General features: G+C 38.0%; 1 protein-coding gene across 1 annotated transcript; it reads left to right on the forward strand.

The window, feature by feature from the left end:
* The first annotated feature begins 1,528 nt into the window (after positions 1-1,528).
* LOC118800103 (B-cell receptor CD22-like) lies at positions 1,529-15,930 on the forward strand. Its single transcript, XM_036560248.1, has 13 exons — positions 1,529-1,549; positions 1,912-2,160; positions 5,780-5,846; positions 6,884-7,231; positions 9,411-9,637; positions 9,761-9,797; positions 12,669-12,923; positions 13,031-13,300; positions 13,395-13,634; positions 13,728-13,812; positions 14,046-14,094; positions 14,445-14,531; positions 15,910-15,930. The coding sequence occupies exons 1-13, from the start codon at positions 1,529-1,531 to the stop codon at positions 15,928-15,930; spliced, it is 1,956 nt and encodes a 651-aa protein (XP_036416141.1).
* The last annotated feature ends 3,940 nt before the right edge of the window (positions 15,931-19,870 follow it).

Below are 19,870 nucleotides of genomic sequence, written 5' to 3' on the forward strand. Positions count from 1 at the left end.
AGAGGGAGATAAAGTCACTCTCACATGTAGAACCACCTGCAGTCTGACAGTCAGATCAACATTCACCTGGTACAGAAATGGACATCGTTTATCCTGCAGTACTGACCAACTCCACCTGCAGCCGGTCAGCAGGGAGGATGCAGGCAGGTATCACTGTGCTGTACTGGGTCAGAACCTTCGCTCTCTTGAGGTCACTCTTAATGTCACATGTAAGTACAGATTCATTCATTCAGTCTCAGAAAACAAACAAAGCTGTGGGTTCATGTTCAACTGTTTATGATACAGCTTATCCCTCAGCTGATCCAGCATCACTAATATCTCTTTATAAAGTAATACACTAATGAGTAAATGCACACGACATGAAGGGTTTAGTATTAGTTAGTTAAAGCTTTGCTGTAAGAGGATAGAAGTTTGGGATAAGAGTAATTCAGAGTGTTTTGGTAAAACAAATCATTAATCTGCAACAACAGTAAACTTCAAATGCTGACGTTCCTGATTGGTATCTGAAAATAAACATCAGGCATTTTTCCAGGTCTATAAGCTTAGTTATTAAAATGGAGAATCAGCCCCATGAAGTGTAATGTGTCATTCTAACTCTAGATCCTCCAAAGAATGTATCAGTGTCCATCAGTCCCTCTGGTGAAATAGTGGAGGGCAGTTCAGTGACTCTGACCTGCAATAGTGATGCAAATCCACCTGTGCAGAACTACACCTGGTTTGAGAAGCTGGACAATAAAATCCTTTGGAAATGGCCAAGTCAGTTCCGCAGCATCACAGTCATCAGCTCTGCCGATAGTGGGGAATATCAGTGCATGGCAACCAACACACATGGGTCTCGATACTCAGAGTACAAGTCATTAACAGTTTTATGTAAGCTTTTATTCTGCTTCTTTATTACTCATGTAACTCTGAAATCTAAAAACTGATCTCATCTAACAACATCTCTGTACTTAAAGATGCTCCACTGCCATTTTACTTTTCTAGACGCTCCAAAGAAAGTCCTGGTGTCCATCAATGAAACAGCAGAGGGCAGTTCAGGGACTCTGACCTGCAGCAGTGATGCAAACCCACCTGTGCAGAACTACACCTGGTTTAAAGAAGGTGGAAGCTCACCTGTAGGATCTGGACACAGTTACAGGGCTCTACAGAGTGGATCCTACTACTGTGTGGCTCAGAATAAATACGGATCTCAGAAATCAGCTGCAGTGACTGTTTCTGTAAAAAGTATTATTGGTGAAAGAATTTTAATTAACCTCCCAATAAAATTATAACAGTTTATAACACAACTTTTTTAAAAAACTTGTAATTCTCAACTGATTTTAAAATTTCTCTGCACACAGCGATTAATAGTGTTGTTCTGTTTGCTGTTGTTGGGGTCATTGCTGGATGTGGATGTTTATCTGTCATCATTGCTGTTGTATGTGTAAGGTACATGTATGCATATCATTTTATGTTACCTTCATTTATTGTTTCCACCAACTGAGCCAATTTTGACATTATTTTTATTATTATTTTTTATTATTGATGCATGTTAGGAAAAAGAGACATGGTGATTCAGCTAATACATCAAAACAAAGACAGGCAAGTCAAAAGAAACACAACATGCCACATTTTGTTGCAGTGTTTCCTGCAGTGTTTTCTTTTGATTTTCTTTTTTGATGAAAAATCAAAAAATCAAGATCAACTATTTAGGACTACTGTGTTCTAAATAGTGCTTATCGCTAGTTTGATATAGAGAGAAAATGAGAAAATAGGTAATTAATACACAGGTGCACATCAAATCACCAAGAAGAAAAACATAAACAATCACTTCAGAATCCATTTGACACATGTATTAAAAAGAAGTCTTAAGAGTCTTACTTTCTGAGATAATTTGTCTGATTTATCACGTGTCATTATGTCTCACTTCAGGAACTTCTGTACAGCAGTGTGACAGTAAGATCTGCAACTAGTGATGCAACACATGATCCAGATCCGTCCAATCAGGATGATGTCCATTATGCCAGTGTTGTACCCCGTAAAGTCAGAAACCCCAGGAATGCTGAGAGCTCTGCAGTGACAGCTTCTGGGACTGATGAGGAGGTTCAGTACACCAGCGTCCAGCACCACTGTGATAAAGTGGTAGAGAAGACTGAAGAGGACGAGGTTCAGTACACTACTGTAAGATTTACTCGCACTGGTGCTACAGACAGGTGAGAGAAGCCAAACTTATCAAAATATTTGAGTCTCTTATTTGGACTGAAATAGACTGAAAATATATATATATATATATATATATATATATTACAGTTTTAGGTGGATCACACTGTGTTTGCCATGTGGTTGCAGATCAGCAGTTTCCACGCTTGACGATGTCTCGGTGATATACAGCAGCATAAAGTAAACAACTTTATGCTGCTGCAATTCTGTTCAAGAACAATGTTATGACCTATGGACACAAATTTCATCTATGTCTATCAGAAACAGCAGCGAAACAGGACTTACTCTATCAGTTGGGTGTTAACCACTCATTCCTTGTTGTTCCTATGACCGTTTAGTGGATCAGTCCTGATAACAAGTGAATGTTTACTGGACCTGAATTTCACTATTTCAGAAGGATATTTGTGCCAAGATCAGCAGTGACAGTTTGAGCTGCCTTAAACTTTAATCACCAGGACAATCCATTAGATGCCATTTCTTTTTTGTAATAAAACTCAGTTAAATAACCTTGTGGTTTGTTTGCTTTGGAACCAAGACCAATCTTTGATCTAAATGTTTAAGAAGATTAAACCAAATATTCTCTGAATTTTTAACAACACTGTTTTAAGCCATAAATTTAATCCTGGCCATGTACTGGACCCTACGACCTCTATAGGACACAACATGCAACTGTAACTACACCATGGAGTTCATGAAGTGTACCAATGAAAGTGAACCATAAACATAAAGTGTACTCTAGAAAGTATACTGTACTCTGTAATTTCTTACCAAAGTGCTTGTGATGTATGAAGTGTCAGGTGAGCTGATATAGAGCTCCAGATATGTCAGTCAGTGATGGGCCTTATAGTACAGTTTGCATGTAATTACAGCTACATTCCTCTAGATGGCAGTGTGAATGAACAGAAAAAGATAAACCAACTCTGACATCAAGAATGTATTAATTGTTGCCAAAAATGTAATTTTTTATGTCATTGAGGGCTGGTTTCCCAGACATGTATAAACTCTAGTCTCAGACTAAATAGCAGTACTAATGGTGAATATCTGTCCTTATTCTTTTTAGTCTAGGATTTCGTTTAATCTTGGAACGTATAATTCTTGGAAAGTATAACAAGAGTTAAAGCACAAGGGCTTCATATTTATCTATTAAACATTTACAACAACCTACTCAACTGATGTTTGTCTAATTACTGCTTGATAAAAATGTGTGCTGTGCTGAGGCTGGTTTGACTCACTGCTTCTTCCTGATTCTAAATCTGGATGAGATTAATTTAATACACAAGATAAACAGGTAGTGACACCACTCCAAATACTGCCCATGTAGTGTTTCTACTTTTAAATGTTGCACACAAGGCCTGTCAGAGCAGCACTGCTGGGCTAGGATCTGATTCTGAGACTGAGATATAAAACAGGGAGGAATCTGATCCTGAAGCAGCTCTGAGAGGAGATGAGCAGCACTTTTTACATTTGCTGTAAGAAGAGCAAATAGCACGAGTGAACTGAGCAGACAGTGAAGAACAGGGGTGTAAAGAGTACTGAAAGAGTACTAAATCCCTACTCAGGTACAAGTACTGTTACTTTAGTGATAATTTAATCAAGTACATGTAAAAGTATTAGTATATAAAATTACTCACGTAAGAGTAAATAAGAAGTTACTTTTTTTTTATATTTCCGCTGTCACAACCTGAACATATTTCTGAGCTGACTCAGCTACATCACTGGAAATAATCTGTACAGAAAGATTATACTACAGCTAAAGTTCTGAGAGCTGAGACTGATCACAGTTAGCTCTGCTAGAGCACATTTACACACCTTTCTGTGAGCTGTGTAAGGAACAAGGTTTACATTAAACTGCATGCATTTCATGGTTAGAAGTCAAAATTCTGAGTAAATTGCTCAATTAATACTGTAATTTTAGTCCTGCTGCCCATCAGCTCCCTGGACTCTAGCTTACGATAACAGGTGTGAACCTCTACATACAGTAAACACATTCACATCAGACTGTGTATTTTCACTGATATCTGTTCTACCGTTAAAATCAACAGCAACATCAGCAACTCACCCAGCTTTGAATTTTACTGTAATATATTTCACTAATCATGCTGATCACTTCATACAGAATCAGACATTATTACTGCATTTCACAGTTAAACAGCTACACAGCCTCTCACAATTAAAGACAAACACCAAGGCAGAGGAAGAGAGAGAGGAAGAGACAGAGAGACAGAGGGAGAGAGAGAGAGAGGAAGAGAGAGAGGACAGGGAGGTGGGGAGAGGTCAGATCAGGCCAGTCAACGACAGTGTGACAGAATCACTGTGCAGTGTTGATACAGATGACCATTTGGACGTGGTCTGTTCGTTGTGTGAGCTGGTTTAGTTCTCCTCTATCCTTCTCCACTAAACTGGACATCTCTGTAGTGTTTTTCCTGCTGGAGCTGCTACTTTTTTAAGTACAAGTATTTTATTAAAAATTAACTCAAGCAAAAGTACTATGATTTAATTCTACTCCAAAAAGTACCGTTACAGTGAAAACTGTACTCAATAACTGTAATGAGAGTAAATGTAATTGTTACTGACACCTCTGGTAAAGAATAACTGACTAAAAGTCCTTCACAACTGAAAGAGTTTACCATCAACATTAATGCTGGACTCTGGAAGGAAAAGTCCACTTCATCTTCATCTTCCTCGGGTACTGATACTGATGAACAGAATGGAGGAAGATGTAGCTTTCAGTGATCATCAGTGGAGAAAATGCATGACATCATACAACCTCCAACCCACAATGCTGTGTGTGTTATTTTGGTAGTAACTCAGATGAGTTGTGGTCTGAGTGCTCAGAGACAAAGGAAGTTCTAATGTGAAAAAACAGAGATGCTGGTCAAGCTGAAGTCACCCACACAGAAAACAAGCTGGTTGATTAAATGTGAAAATGTTCATAATCTCATTGTTGGCTTTTTAATATTCTTCAATATGAAATAATTCTTCCAGTAATTGTTTGATATTTAATTTTTGCTTCAGTTTTAATGTTAATGTGTATATCATGTGTACTAAGAATGAAGGACTGATTCAGTGAAACCAGGAAGAACATTTGTCAGGATGTTCGAGAAGAAAACACTTCAACCACATTCAGGCGACTGTTTAAACTGACGAAGCTCCTTCTGTTCTCCTCAATGGTTCTTTGGCTTTAGAAGACGAATATCACTTAACAAAGGTAAGAAAATACTTGTGCTTGTTCAGTTAGTAAAGAATGACTCATTAATAGTTAACAGATTAACTTTTGTATTGTCTTAAGTTTAACAAGAGTAGATTGAGTTTTGGTCTCTGTTAATTTTGCCTGTAAAAGAATGAATGAATCATGGTAGTTAATGGAAGTAATATAAGAAATAATATAACAAATATAATAAGTATATAATGTAAGGCCTCTAGAAATATGCTTAATACATAAAAGACTTTAATAGACAATGAAGAAACTGCATGTATAACTCACAGCTCTTTGCAGATTTATACGTGTTGATGATACTTGAAACAACATTTGTGATATTTATGCAAATCAAGAGTATTTTGTTGTTTGTGTTATGATCAGACAGGCTGCACTCCTGATCTCAGGATGTCTCTGACTGTTTCTCTGCTGTTTCTGCTCTTCATCTCAGGTGAGTTGGAGCTGTTACTTCACACCAAAATCTAAACTGCCTCCCTCAAATTTATAGGAAGATATTTATTCTCTATACCAAGGATCGGCAACATGCAACTGGTTTACTGCCCTGTTGTGGCTCCACAGCAGAATTAGATTTTTAGTTAAACATAAAATAATCCTCCTTTGCAATAAAAATAAAGCTCTGCTGATCGTTCAACACAGTTTAACAACAGATCTTAAATGCTGGAGTTAATGTGTGACTGTTAATTCACCCTTTAACCCTGAAGATTGGCACACAGACAATGTTGGTCACCATAGCAATGCAGACAACAATTTAGCCTAGCTAGTAGCTAACAAAAAAGGCAAAGAGAAAGAGGGAAGATAAACATTGATAATTTGGAGATGAATGGACTTATTTGCGTGTATAATCACTCCATCTGGTTTCCTGATACGTTTAAACTGCAGCAAGAAACTGTCAAACACTAAAAAGTCAAAAAGCTGAAGTCAGTTTCCCATTCACCAGCTTCTTGTTTGAATTTTCCCATTCCATCTTAAATAGTGCATCAGTTACATTATGGTGCCTCAGGCACCATTTAAGATGGAATGGGAAAATTCGAACAAGCTGACTTCAGCCTCGTAACAAAAATCAAATATTGAGAGACATTTTACGTAAACTGTTCTACTTTTGAGGAAAAGTTTCCTGTTGGAGATGCGGGAAAAGTGGCTATATCTGATTTAAAGGTTAAAGCAGACTAAAGTAAGTTTGTGTTTTCGTTTTAGCCTATACTAGTACATTAGCTCATACTGAGACATATTTACAGCTAAGATGCTAAAATGGACATAAAATGTTGTGGCTCCCAAGGTAGTTTGATTTTTGGTTAAAGGCTCTTCTTGGGTTGCTGACTTGGGCTGCCTTATTGCAGCTGATTATTCAAACTCGGCTGAAATTAAGAAATGAGCTGAAGTGGAGACTTTATGCAGCATTTTTACTGACTAAGACCCAAACAGTAATAATTTGTAATATAATAACAATTTCTACATTTTGTTTTGTAGGAGTTTTTGCCCAGGATGGGTGGAGTGTGTATTACAACTCTAAATCTATCTGTGCTCTAAAAGAATCTAATGTGACCATGGGCTGCACTTATTCATGTCCCAGTGGTCATTCAGTACAAAAAGCTTTCTGGACCAAATACTGGATTAGAGGTGCAGAACCACCTGATCTGTTAGATGATCCAGAGTACAGAGGCAGAGTTCAGTACCTTGGAGATAAATTCAACTACTGCACTCTCAGACTGAGTGATGTAACGGAAAAGGATCAAAGGAAATACTACTTCAGATTTCTAACAGACCAACCTGGAGGAAAGTATCAAGGTGCAGGTGGAGTTGATCTTTCAGTCACAGGTAAGATCCATCAGCAGAACTAAGACACTGTACTTCATTCACTGGTGTTCAGGATTCACAAAGCAGTTTTATGATATAATTACATCAATCCTTCATAGAACACCTGAGAAACACTGCTTAGAAGTGCAGAACCAGTGTTCAGTACTTTGAATTCTAGTTCAGATTTCATTTACCAAAGTGGCCAGCAAGACTAATTGCATTACAAAATAAAAAACGAGCTGCAAACACAGAAAATATTTTCATCAACATGAGAAGATATGTGCTGCATTTGACAAAAGCTCTAAATAATATATACATGAAATGTATCTAAAATAATACAACATGCTTCAAATGCATAGACATCTCAATGTGATTCAAGTCAGGACTTTGACTCGGCCACTACAATACTTTCATTTTGTTTTTTTTGAGCCATTCAGAGGTGGACTTGCATGGTCGCTTCAGATCATTGTCCTGCTGCATAACCCAACTGTTCTTGAGCTTTAGGTGACAAACTGATAGGCAGATATTCTCCTTCAGGATTTTCTGCTAGAGAGCAGGATTTATGGTTCCAACAATTATGACAAATCGTCCAGGTCCTGCAGAAACTAAGCAGCCGCAGACCATCACACTACCACCTCCACGTTTGACTGTTGCTATGATGTTCTTATGGTGGAATGTGGTGTCGGCTTTATGCCAGATGTAACGGGACCCATGTCTTCAAAAAAGTTTTACCTTTGACTCATCAGCCCACAGAATATTATCCCAAATGTTTTGGGGGGTCATCTAGATGTTTTTTGGTAAATTCGAGACAAGCCTTGGAACTCTGCCATGGATGTAATTTTTGCCTTTACTAAAGGCCTGCAGCTCTTTAAATGTTTGTCTGGGCTCTTTTGTGACCTCCTGGATGAATCATTGATGCACTCTTGGTGAAATTTTGGTAGGTCGGCCACTCCAGGGAAGGTTCACCACTGTTTCAAATTTTTTGCATTTGTGGAAACCAGCTATCAGTGTGGTTTGCTGGAGTCTCAGAGCCTTAGCAATGACTTTGTAACCCTTTCCAGACTGGTAGATCTTAATGACTTTGTTTCGCATCTGTATTTGAATCTCTTTAGAATGTGGGATCATGTACTGCTTTTTGAGACCTTCTAGACTGCTTCACATTTCCAGACAGATTCTATTTAAGTGAGGTTTAGATTCAACAGTTCTGAAAGTAATCATTCCTGGGTGAGGCTAGTGAAGTTAAATACAATAGTCAATTGAATTTGGTTAACTGGTTGATTTAGTAGCTAAGGGGGCAATTACTTTTTCACACAGTGCCAGGTAGGACTGAACACCATTTTTCCTCCAATAAATTAAATCGTCATTTAAAAGACATTTTCTGTTGAGTAATCTTTGTCTAATATTAGAAGTAGTGTGATCTGCAACAATCAAGTGTGACGAATATGCCAAAAATATAAGAAATTGAGAAGGGGCAAATATGTTTTCACAGTACTGTAGCAATACCAGGTATGACTGATGACTGCCATAATATAGGTATGATATGTCAGACAGCTAACTAGCTACCTACGTTAACCATGAACTTAAGGGGATGTGAGTCTCTGTGGTCTTTTCAACTTCTGTCAGTGATGTTCCATCACAGATATTCCATCCACTTTGAAAGTCTTCCAGAAACATTTCTGTCATGTTGTGACTGGTTTCTGAAGTAGCATGTGTTGTCTGTATTTGTAGGGCTTTTGAAAAATGTAGTTTAGGTGTAGTCATGATGATGAAACTGTTTTCTGTATTTGCATCACATTCATGAGTTTGCAACCTGTTTTGTTGTACTGTGCACTGGGATTTGTTGGTAACTGTAGCACTAAATGAACTCCTACAGAGCAGAAATTCTAGTCTATTAGTCGAAAGAGTCAATTCTGTGTAAAGTAGGAAATAAATAAGCTGTTAACTGTAGAACATTAGTCAGAGTTGTTCAGCACACTGAGGTGTTTAACAGCGCTGTATTAGCAGTAGTTCACCAGTTTAACTTATTCATTAAACAAAAACGTAAAAATGAAGTATATTTGTATATTAAAGTCAAACTGGAGGTGCAAACCTTAAGTTTAACTGTGGTGTAACTTTTGTGTACAAACATTTAAGACAGCAGTGACAGTCATACAGCTAGTGTGAGTCTCTACAGTATGAGTTTGTTTTCTCTTGTTCTCAGATCTCCAGGTGGAGGTTCCTGAGAGAGTGATAGAGGGAGATAAAGTCACTCTCACATGTAAAACCACCTGCAGTCTGACAGTCAGACCAACATTCTCCTGGTACAGAAATGGACATAATTTATCCTCCAGTAAAGACCAACTCCACCTGCAGTCGGTCAGCAGGGAGGATGCAGGCAGGTATCGATGTGCTGTACGGGGTCAGAACTCAAGTGAGGTCACTCTGAATGTCAGATGTAAGTACAGATTCTTTCATTCAGAATTACTTATTTATTTATTCTCATAAAAACATTGTGTCACAGTAAAAGTGCTGATCTAGAATCGGTTTCTATGGCTGTGATCATTGTTAGAGAAACTTCACTCTCCTGAGGTCACTCTGAATGTCAGATGTAAGTACAGATTAATTTATTCAGTTTCAGAAAACAAAAAAAGCTGAGGGTTCATACTGAACTGTTTTTAACCCTCAGCTGATGCAGCATCACTGTTCTCTCTCCACAAAATAATAAATGAATGAGCAAATTGAATATACATAGAAATCTCTACAGTTCTCATGACATACTGATACAAGCAGCATACACAACCTTTAAACAGTGGTTTCTAATCTCAGTTCTGGAGATCCTGTTCAGTACACACAGCTGAGCTCATGAAGTATTTTTTTATTATTTAAAGTAAGTTAAAGCCTTGCTGTAAGAGGATGGAAACATCTTGAATCTCCTGCTGCTGCTCAGTGTGATACTTCAAAAGTACAACCCCATTCCCAAAAAAGTTGGGATGCTGTGCATATATAAATAAAAACAAATTGCAATGATGTGCAAATCATTTAAACCCTATACTTAATTGAAAATAGTACAAAGTCAACACATCATATGGCTGTGATCTTTGGGCCCTTAGGCAGCATTGCATTAAAAACAGACATGATTCTCTAGCGGAAATCACTACATGGGCTTAGAAACACTTCTGAAAACCACCATCTGTGAAAACAGTTCATCACTGCATCCACAAATGCAAGTGTAAACTCTAAAACGCAAAGAAGAAACCATACATACAAAGAATCCAGAAATGCTGCCACCTTCTCTGGGCCTGTGCTCATTTAAAATGGACTGAGGGGAAGTGGAGAAATGTCCTGTGGTCCGACGAATCAACATTTGAAATTCTTTTTGGAAATCATGGACACTGTGTCCTCCAGGCTAAAGACCACTTAGCTTGTTATCAGTGCACAGTTCTAAAGCCAGTATTCATGATGGTATAGGGGTGCATTAGTGCACATGGCATGGGTGACGTGCACATCTGTGAAGGCTCCATTAGTGCTGAATGATATATACATGTTTTGTCAACATATGCTGCCATCCAGACGACGTCTTTTTCAGGGAAGGCCTTGATTATTTCAGCAAGACAATGTCAAACCACATTCTGTATGTATTACAACAGCATTGCTCTGTATTAAGAGTCCTGGTGCTAAACTGATCTGCCTGCAGTCCAGACCTGTCACCCACTGAAAACATTTGGCGCATTATGAAATGAAAAATATGACAAAGGAGACCCCGAACTGATGAGCAGCTGAAATCCTATATCAAACAAGAATGGGAAAACATTTTACCTTCAAAAGCAGTGTCTCTTCAGTTCCCAAACGCTTACAGAGTGTTGTTAAAAGAAGAGGTGATGAAACACAGTGGTAAACCTGCCCCCGTCCCAACTTTTTTGGAACGTGTTGTTGGCATCAAATTCAAAACAGGCATATATTTAAAAAAAAAAAATAAATTCTCAGTTTCAACATTTTATATGTTGTCTTTGTAGTATTGTCCTTTAAAAATATAGTTTGCATGATTTGCACATCTGCATTTTATTTTGATTTACATGCTGCACGGCATTCCAACCTTTTTGGAAATAGGGTTGTATATCTAATGGTGTCAGTCTATATTTTACATTTTCATAGAACCAAGAAGAGTTCAGAATAGGAGTAATTCTGAGTGTTTTGGTTAGGGATGCAATCAATACCAATACTGGTATCATGTATCAGGCGGTGCTGTGCTCATTTCCTCATAATTACACTCATAACAATTCACTGATACTAACATACTGTGATGTAAGCTGCATTTACATTGCCACACTAATGAACAAAAGCAGTGTAGGAGGCTCTGCTCTCACAGAGAAGTGTTACTGACTTGTGTGTGAGTCACACACAAAGTTGCTGGTCACGTTGAACATTCTGCCTTGGTGGAATACACTGTGTGATTTTAGCCTGTCTATAAACACACACAAACACAACCACAGCCGCTTCCCTAATATGGGTGGAGACATGGCAGGCCAGCTAAACGGAGGAAAAAAAGAGTCGACATTTGCTACCAAAGTCTGTTTGTTTCTTTATGTAGAGGCTGTGTTTCACAAAGCATGTCAATCAGGCGTGTTTTCGTACAGTGTGAGTGCATTAATCTTATGCACACAATGGTCTATTCCAACATACAGTGTGACTCACCAAAGAACAAGATTTGTAAATCACACAGTGTATGTCTGGCTTGATAGGGCATTCAACTACTCCTCAACTAGCCAATTAAAAAACTCAGAGAAGACAAAAAACTCCACTTATTAGCTCCATGGATGCATTCGCCATGGATGTGTTTCCTGCTGTTGAAGTCGACAGATGAGGAGCATCTACACTGTGAAACATTGTTTGTTTACAGCTGTACAGAAGTGCTTTTCAGACAAAGCCCAGTCTTCTCCACTGCTACTTGTTCTATATAGTACCAAAAGGGTTCTACTATTGTTACGATATGAAGCTTGTTAACAATAGAAAAACCTTTTTTGGTGCTTTATAGAACCCTTTTTAAAAATGTTCTATATAGAACCAAATACAACACATTCTTCATCAATCTGAAGAAGATTTTCACATGCAAAGAACCATTTAGGCATGCAAATGGTTCTTTGAGTGTTCATAGTTCTATATAAACCATTGACTTTACTAAAGAACCCTTCAAGAACCACCTTTTTAACAGTGTTTTTAATTCTGAGCAGGTTACACAGTATGGTATCGGACTCGGTATCTGCTAGTTCTAAAAAATACTCTCGTATTTTTTGCTCGTATTCAGTCTGAAAAAAATGGTATCAATGCATCTTTAAAATTGGTGAAATGAGTCTAACTTCAAATGCTGAAGTTAATGATGGGCATCTGCCCATAAACATGAGGTCGTTCTGCCGGGCTATAAGCTTACTTATTCAAAAAGAAAAGCACCCTCATAATGTGTAATGTGTGATTCTACCTCTAGATGGCCCAAAGAGCATCTCAGTGTCCATCAGTCCCTCTGGTGAAATAGTGGAGGGCAGTTCACTGACTCTGACCTGCAGCAGTGATGCAAACCCACCTGTGGAATATAACTGGTTTAAAGGAACATCTTTAGTAGCAAAAGGAGAGACTTACACAATGAACAAGATCAGCTCTGTGGACAGTGGAGAATACAAGTGCAGATCCAGTAATGGATACATAGAGAAACACTCTGAAGCTCTAACTCTGAGTGTTTTGTGTGAGTCTGTTTTGTTCTCTTATTCCAGTTATTCATTCTGTTTCTCTACATTTTGTAGTAGTTCTAAATATCTAATGTCTTCATTAGAGTGATATTCTTATTTCTAGATCCTCCAAAGAGCATTTCAGTGTCCATCAGTCCCTCTGGTGAAATAGTGGAGGGCAGTTCAGTGACTCTGACCTGCAGCAGTGATGCAAACCCACCTGTGCAGAAATTTGCCTGGTTTAAGAAGCTGAATAAAGGAACTTTGCAGAAATCAACAAGTCAGATCTACAGCATCTCATACATCAGCTCTGCAGATAGTGGGGAATATCGCTGCATGGCAACCAACACTCAAGGTTCTCGATACTCAGAGTACAAGTCATTAACAGTTTTATGTAAGTTCTTGTTTTGCTTGTCAATTTCAGAAAGTATATAATATGAAATTATTTCTATACTTAAAGGTGCTTTACTGCCATTCTGTGTTTCTAGATGCTCCAAAGAAAGCCCTGGTGTCCATCAGTGAAACTGCAGAGGACAGTTCAGCGACTCTGACCTGCAGCAGTGATGCAAACCCACCTGTGCAGAACTACACCTGGTTTAAAGAAGGTGGAAGCTCACCTGTAGGATCTGGACACAGTTACAGTGCTCTACAGAGTGCATCCTACTACTGTGTGGCTCAGAATGAACACAGATCTCAGAGATCAGCTGCAGTGACTGTCACTGTAAAAGGTACTTAAAGAAGATTAAATGCATCACATAATAATTATTAGATCGTTACTGACCTTTTGGTGGCATCTGGTTTTCTGTACATGTGTCTCTCAGCAGAACTCTCCATGATTCTGTATGTGGTGGTTGGACTTGGACTCTGTGTGGTTGCAGTGTTTATTGCCATTACTTTATTGATATGGTAAGAATAGACAACTTTACATATATTTATAGATTTGTAAAATTAAACAAAATGTAGTTTTTGGATATTTTAGAATGTACTGACTACTGACTACATTTTGTCATATTTCAAGTCTTTGCCTTTTATCTAAACAAAATATTACAATATATATGGTGGTGATACAGTTCATAGCAATGTAATCATGTGCAATGGTAAATCATGCTGGTAAAGCATTAATTCTTTTCTGAAAGCAGGTACAAAGTAAAGAAGAAGAAGAGGACGATGGAGGAAGATGATCACCAGGTGAGCTGTTAAAGACTATTGGAGTGAAGCTGAACTGCACAGTTTAGTGTTTGTGCTGCTGTAACTCATCTGATTAAACTCCTGAAGGTTGTTTCTTACCTGTTGAGTTGATTTAGTGGGTTATTGCAGAGTAAACACTACACTCTGCAGTGTAGAGGAGCTCCAGCAGCTGGAGTCATTACAGATCTCCACCTGTAGATGGCAGTACTGATCTAAAATTAGTCATTACTGGAGGATATATATGTAATACAGTCCGTTACCTCTTGAAAAAAAAAAAAAACTTTTCACAAAGTAACATTCAAAAGAAACATTGAAAGTGTAAAAATTTTCTCTAACTCTCCTCTCTCCAGAATGTTGACCCTAATGCTAAGGATGACACGTACACAGCTCTTGACCCCATGTCCAGGTCCTCTGATGATGTGTACAGCACACTTGCAGTAAGTGTTTCTTCAAAAATATTGTTCATTCAGACAAAAGTGGTTTGAGTGCAAATGTTAGAACTTACCACACAGGCTGAAATTCACTGTAACAGCTTGCCTTTATAAATGTCTGGCAAAAAAGATGCAACACATATTTCAACACAACTGCGTATGGTTTGAGCCAAGTGTGCTTTCCAGCTTAAATACATAAAATATCTGTATCACCATCTGATGCATCATCATCTCCACTGATGACAGTGTAGTACAGAAAACATAAGTATGATCATTTCAAATATATTTTATTGCTATGACATCTGTATTGTTGTCTATACATGTAACGATCACAGTTCCTTGTAGAACTGTTTTGGTAAAATCCTCTCCCAGAATTTTTTTGATTAACCTTTAAAATGTGCAGTTGGTACTTTTCTATTTAATATGAGGGTCTACATATATAATAAAACATGCACCGATTCAGAAATGTTGATTGAATCTTATCGACAAACTTGTTTAAAAAACAGAGATGTCTCCTCATTAATGCCATCGTGCATATTTCCTCTATCCCCACATCAGACTCTTCTACATGTCTCCTCTCTAATGTCCTGCTTTCATTTACAGGTTTATATACTTCAGAAGCTCAACAGTCATTCAGTAAAACACACTTTCCCTAAAAACAAACAAGAAACAATATTTTAGATATAGAAGATGACGCAGGTCTGGGTCCTTTAGTGTCCTGATAAACACTGTTAGAGCTGTGCAGCCTGACTGCTGGGCTGGTTTTCAATTTAGTGATTGTTTTTTTTATCTACACTGTAAATTTGGAGTTTTAGCTTTAAAAAGGTCAGACATTTGGCTGCATTAAATTTGAACTTTAGAAAAGACAGAATGTAACACGTTGATTGACTGATAGTAACTTACTACTCCAGGTTCAGTAAACCTGACATTTTAAAACAGCCAGTTTACTCACATTTAAGAGTTGATTGTTGTTTTACAGTGAAGTACATTTGAAGTACCAATTTTAGGCACTTAGACATTGTGTCCCTCTCTCATGTGCACTCTTTCACCTCTCTCTCCCCCTTTCTCTATCACATCTCTCTCCCCTCTCTCTGTTATTGTGCCTCTCTTTCTTTCTCTCCCTCTCTACTATGTCTCTCTCCCCCTTTTTCTGCCTCCCTATCTCTCACTCTACTCTCTCTCTCTCTCCTCTCTCTCTCTCTCCCTCCCTCTCTCTAGCTCTCTCTATCATGCCACCCTGCCCCACCCCCCACTCCCCCTGATGAACCACATTTCTTCATTTTTACTCCTCTGCTTCATTCACTCTTTCTCGTAAAAAGACTGTTCATTCCTTCTGATGATACTGGTTTGTTTTAGTTTCCTGTGTTTTTTTTTTTTCTTTCAGGCTATAAACAACAAACGCTGACTGACTGTCACCATGGAAACCACTCAGACTGAACACATCCGCCCAGAGAGAGAGACAAACAGAGAGAGAGAGAGAGAGAGAGAGAGAGAGAGAGAGAGAGAGAGAGATTAACTGTGGCTCAATGTTTAAATATTTGAAGTATTATAGTACAGATTCAGTGAACAGTTCAGGAGTCTGAGCTCTGTATTCAGGAAAACTTTTATCAAGTGCCTTCAGTACTTCTTCATTCTTCCCGCATGATTATAAAACTTATTTTAAAAAGTTTTTAAAGAACTTTACCTTCTTATTAACAAATGCCCGTTACATGCTGAACTCACCCACCTTATTGGTCCAGGCACGACTGCCCTGTAAACAAATAATAAAAAGCACTATTGCATTTACATTTCTCATCTGATTTCAATAAATCGTTTTTATACTGAGGGGTTTATCATCTACATGGAGTACAAAAAAGTTTCGTCTTCAGTTACGTCAAATCTCTGTAGTTATAATCGCTGCTAGATGCTGAAGAGAGGAGTGCGTATCAGTGTTAGACTAACATGAACTTGATTGACACTTGTGGAACAACGCTAAAAGTGGCTTCTTATGACTTTCCTTGACTTTTCCGCTCCACCTTAAATGATGCAGCAGTTATTTAATAGTGTGCTGGCGCCAGAATGTAAATGCAATACCATTTAAGGTAAAACATAAAATCTGAATAAGAAGCCAGCAAATGCAAAGCCAAATTCCGTTTAATTTTTCTGTCTACATCCTCATCATTTTAACTTTTCTTTTGCTCCTGGTCATCGCAGTTCATTCACTACGAAATACTGAAATAAAACAAAATAGTGCATATTTCAGTAGTAATAATTGACTCACTGACGGAAAAGACTTCTCTTCTAAAAGTTAACTCCCACTGCCTCGTCAACTCTTTTTTTTTTGGCAAACCTTCAAAGTGTGAGAAAAGTTAGCTAGCCAGCTAACTAAAGGCAGATTCATAATGTCAGTCACTCAGAGTAGCTTGCCATAAAAATCGCTTTAGAGAAATTCCAATGTAGATGAAAATTTTGAGTGTGGGCTATTTAGTTTAAATAATTTCTAAGCCTCAGCTTTCATAGGTAACGAGCATTAAAAGCTAACTGTTTGCTATTAAAAGAGAGATGACGAGGCAGGGCACGTGCAGGTCCTTTGATTTATTGAAAACACTGAAGGAAATGAATTTACAAAGTGACTAAACAAATATGGAAAACTAATGACAAAGTACTTAGAAAGAAAAGAAAAGACAAAGGTACATGAAGCAAACTGGATACCAAAAACAGGGCCTAAGAGAACAAAACACCAAGCATACACAAATCACACAACCCAGGGATATAAATACATGGAATAAACCAGAAACACCTGGGTCTAATGAGAGAAGGGGGCTACAGACTACACACAGGTGAGACAGATGACAAAAAGGCAGAAGCAGGGAGGAGACAAAGACCAGAACAACAAGAAAAGCACATGGCCTATGTAATCAAAAGCACATGGAACAAAAAACAAAGGCTGAAAGAGCGAAAAACAAGGAGAGGACTGTCTCTGGTGGCCAGTTAGCTCTGAACATAATGTTATAATGGTCAAATGTAACCAAAAACAAGTTGCCTGGACCAATATGGCGGCAACGTTTGATGCACAATTTTGTGGCCAATGCAGCGTCTATGTGTAAACGTCTGTGCTAACACATCTTATTTACACAAATGCTTCTCTAAAGCTGTATTTCTCAATCCCGTCCTCAGAGCCCCTCAGACAGTCCACATGTCTTCTCTGTTGAGGGATGTGAATCATCTTCGGAACCCTGAGGACTGATTTGAGGACCACTGCTCTAAATAAAGACTGAGAGTGTTAACATTTGTATCTTGTTTTTAGGATCAGTGGTAAGTTTAGTCTAATGAAGTCAGGATTGGTTTTTGTTTTGGTTGTATTTCCAGATTAGTTTCATGTTAATAAATTTGCACCGTTCCTGCAGTATTAAGACTATAACAATGCATATTTGTCTTTCTTTTCTTTTCTCTTACTTGTTGTGCCTTCATTTTCTTTCATGTAAGTTTGATATTTACAGTAAAGGCTTTTTAGATGACAGATAAATGTCTGTGTTATTTCTCTCCTAAATAACTTCAGCTGATCTACATATTCCTCATGTACACCTTATCCAAGACTATAAAAGTTACCAAATTAAACATTTAATGCATTCATTCATTAATATAGCAACAGTATTGTTAATAACTGAAATAGTAGTGAACAGAAGAGAAAGATGGATGAAGTGTCAGGTGAGCTGATACAGAGCTCCAGATATCAGTCAGTCAGCGATGGGCCTTATAGTACAGTGTGCATGTAATTATAACTACTTTACTCTAGATGGCGATATAAACCAAAATTAGATGAAGAACCAACTCTGACATCAGAATCAAGATCATTTTATTTCACCAATTATGTTACACATACAAGGAATTTGTCTTGCTGGGTGCAGACATATAAAAAATGTAACACACTAAACAGACAAGACAAGAACACCTATTAAAAAAAATATAGGAATTCAATGAATAAAGAACAAAGATACATGGAGGTGATGGTGTGGACATCTGCACATATGCAGAGGAGAATACCTATAGATTTGAAGGTCTGATGACTTATACTATAAAAACTGTTATGTACAGAATAATATGAATATTTGCAGAACTGTAACATTTGTACAGTTGTGCAAATAGAATTATGTAACAGAGGAGTTACAGTAATACAGTAAGGACATTTGATGGTTCAGTCAAGTCAAAGTTTATTTATATAGCGCTTTTTACAACAGGCATTGTCACAAAATAGCTTTACAGAAAAAAATCGGGTCTGAGTCCTCATGATCAAACCAGTGGCGACAGTGGCAATGTAAAACTCCCTAAGAGCAAAAGGATTTAGTTCAAGTTTAATGTCTGAGGTGTCTACTGTGGTTAATGAGGGCTACAGCTCTGAGGAAAAAGCTGTTAGCATGTTTTCAGTTTTGCTGATTTTGATGGTCCTAAATTCTTCTGCCAGAGGGAAGTGCCTGGAAGAGGTGATGACCAGGATGACAGGGGTCAGCTGTACTTTTGCCAGCGTGCTTTGTCACTCTGCTGTTATAGATGTCTTGAATCGCTTGCAGACTACATGCACTGATCCTCTCCACTGTCCTGATTATGTGCTGGAGTTTGGCTCGTTCTTTTGAGGTGGAGGAACAAAACCAGATAGTTATTGATGATGTGTGGATGGACTTGGTGATCGATGTGTAGAACTGGATCGTCAGGCTCTGTGGCAGGTAGGGGTGGGAATCTCTAGACACCTCACGATTCGATTATGATTCAGAGGCTGCAATGCGATTATAAAATGATTATCGATGCATCTTGATGCAGATTTTTTTTCTATACTGGATTTCTATTTTCTCACTGTCTGAGGACTTTACATTTACATTACATTACAGTATTTGTAATGATCCATAATGAATTTACTTCCAATATATTTTATTAAAATATATTTTTATTAATAAATCAACTCGATGTGACGAGTCAACTAGAAGGCTCTGATTCATTGCTCTTGTTTGGAGCACGAGGCACATGTTGGTACTCATCTGTGATGAAAAGCACAGTTACAGTGAAATAAGATCCAGTGGCAATAGATGTCCACTCATCACATGTTATCAGCATACATTTCTTACTGAAATAACAACAGTATTTGTTATTTCTCAAGTAAGCAATATTGTTAACTGGTAACTGAAATATGAGTGAGCAGAAGAGAAAGATGGATGAAGTGTCAGGTGAGCTGCTGGGCCTTGTAGTACAGTGTGCATGAAATTATGCTACATTCCTCTAGATGGCAGTACAGACCAACAGGAGATGACAAAGCTACTCTGACATCATCACCACACAGGCTCCTAAGTGGGGAAGTTCTAGTGAGAGGAAATGAA

Source organism: Colossoma macropomum, unplaced genomic scaffold, assembly GCF_904425465.1.
Source record: "Colossoma macropomum unplaced genomic scaffold, Colossoma_macropomum, whole genome shotgun sequence".
Classification (NCBI taxonomy): domain Eukaryota; kingdom Metazoa; phylum Chordata; class Actinopteri; order Characiformes; family Serrasalmidae; genus Colossoma; species Colossoma macropomum.

Excerpts from the sequence above, each read along its gene's own strand:
- LOC118800103 (XM_036560248.1), top strand. The coding sequence starts at position 1,529 with ATGTTAGGAAAAAGAGACATG. Across the intron at positions 9,638-9,760 it reads CAAGTGAGGTCACTCTGAAT|AAACTTCACTCTCCTGAGGT; the intron begins GTCAGATGTAAG and ends TCATTGTTAGAG. Across the intron at positions 13,301-13,394 it reads CAAGTCATTAACAGTTTTAT|ATGCTCCAAAGAAAGCCCTG; the intron begins GTAAGTTCTTGT and ends CTGTGTTTCTAG.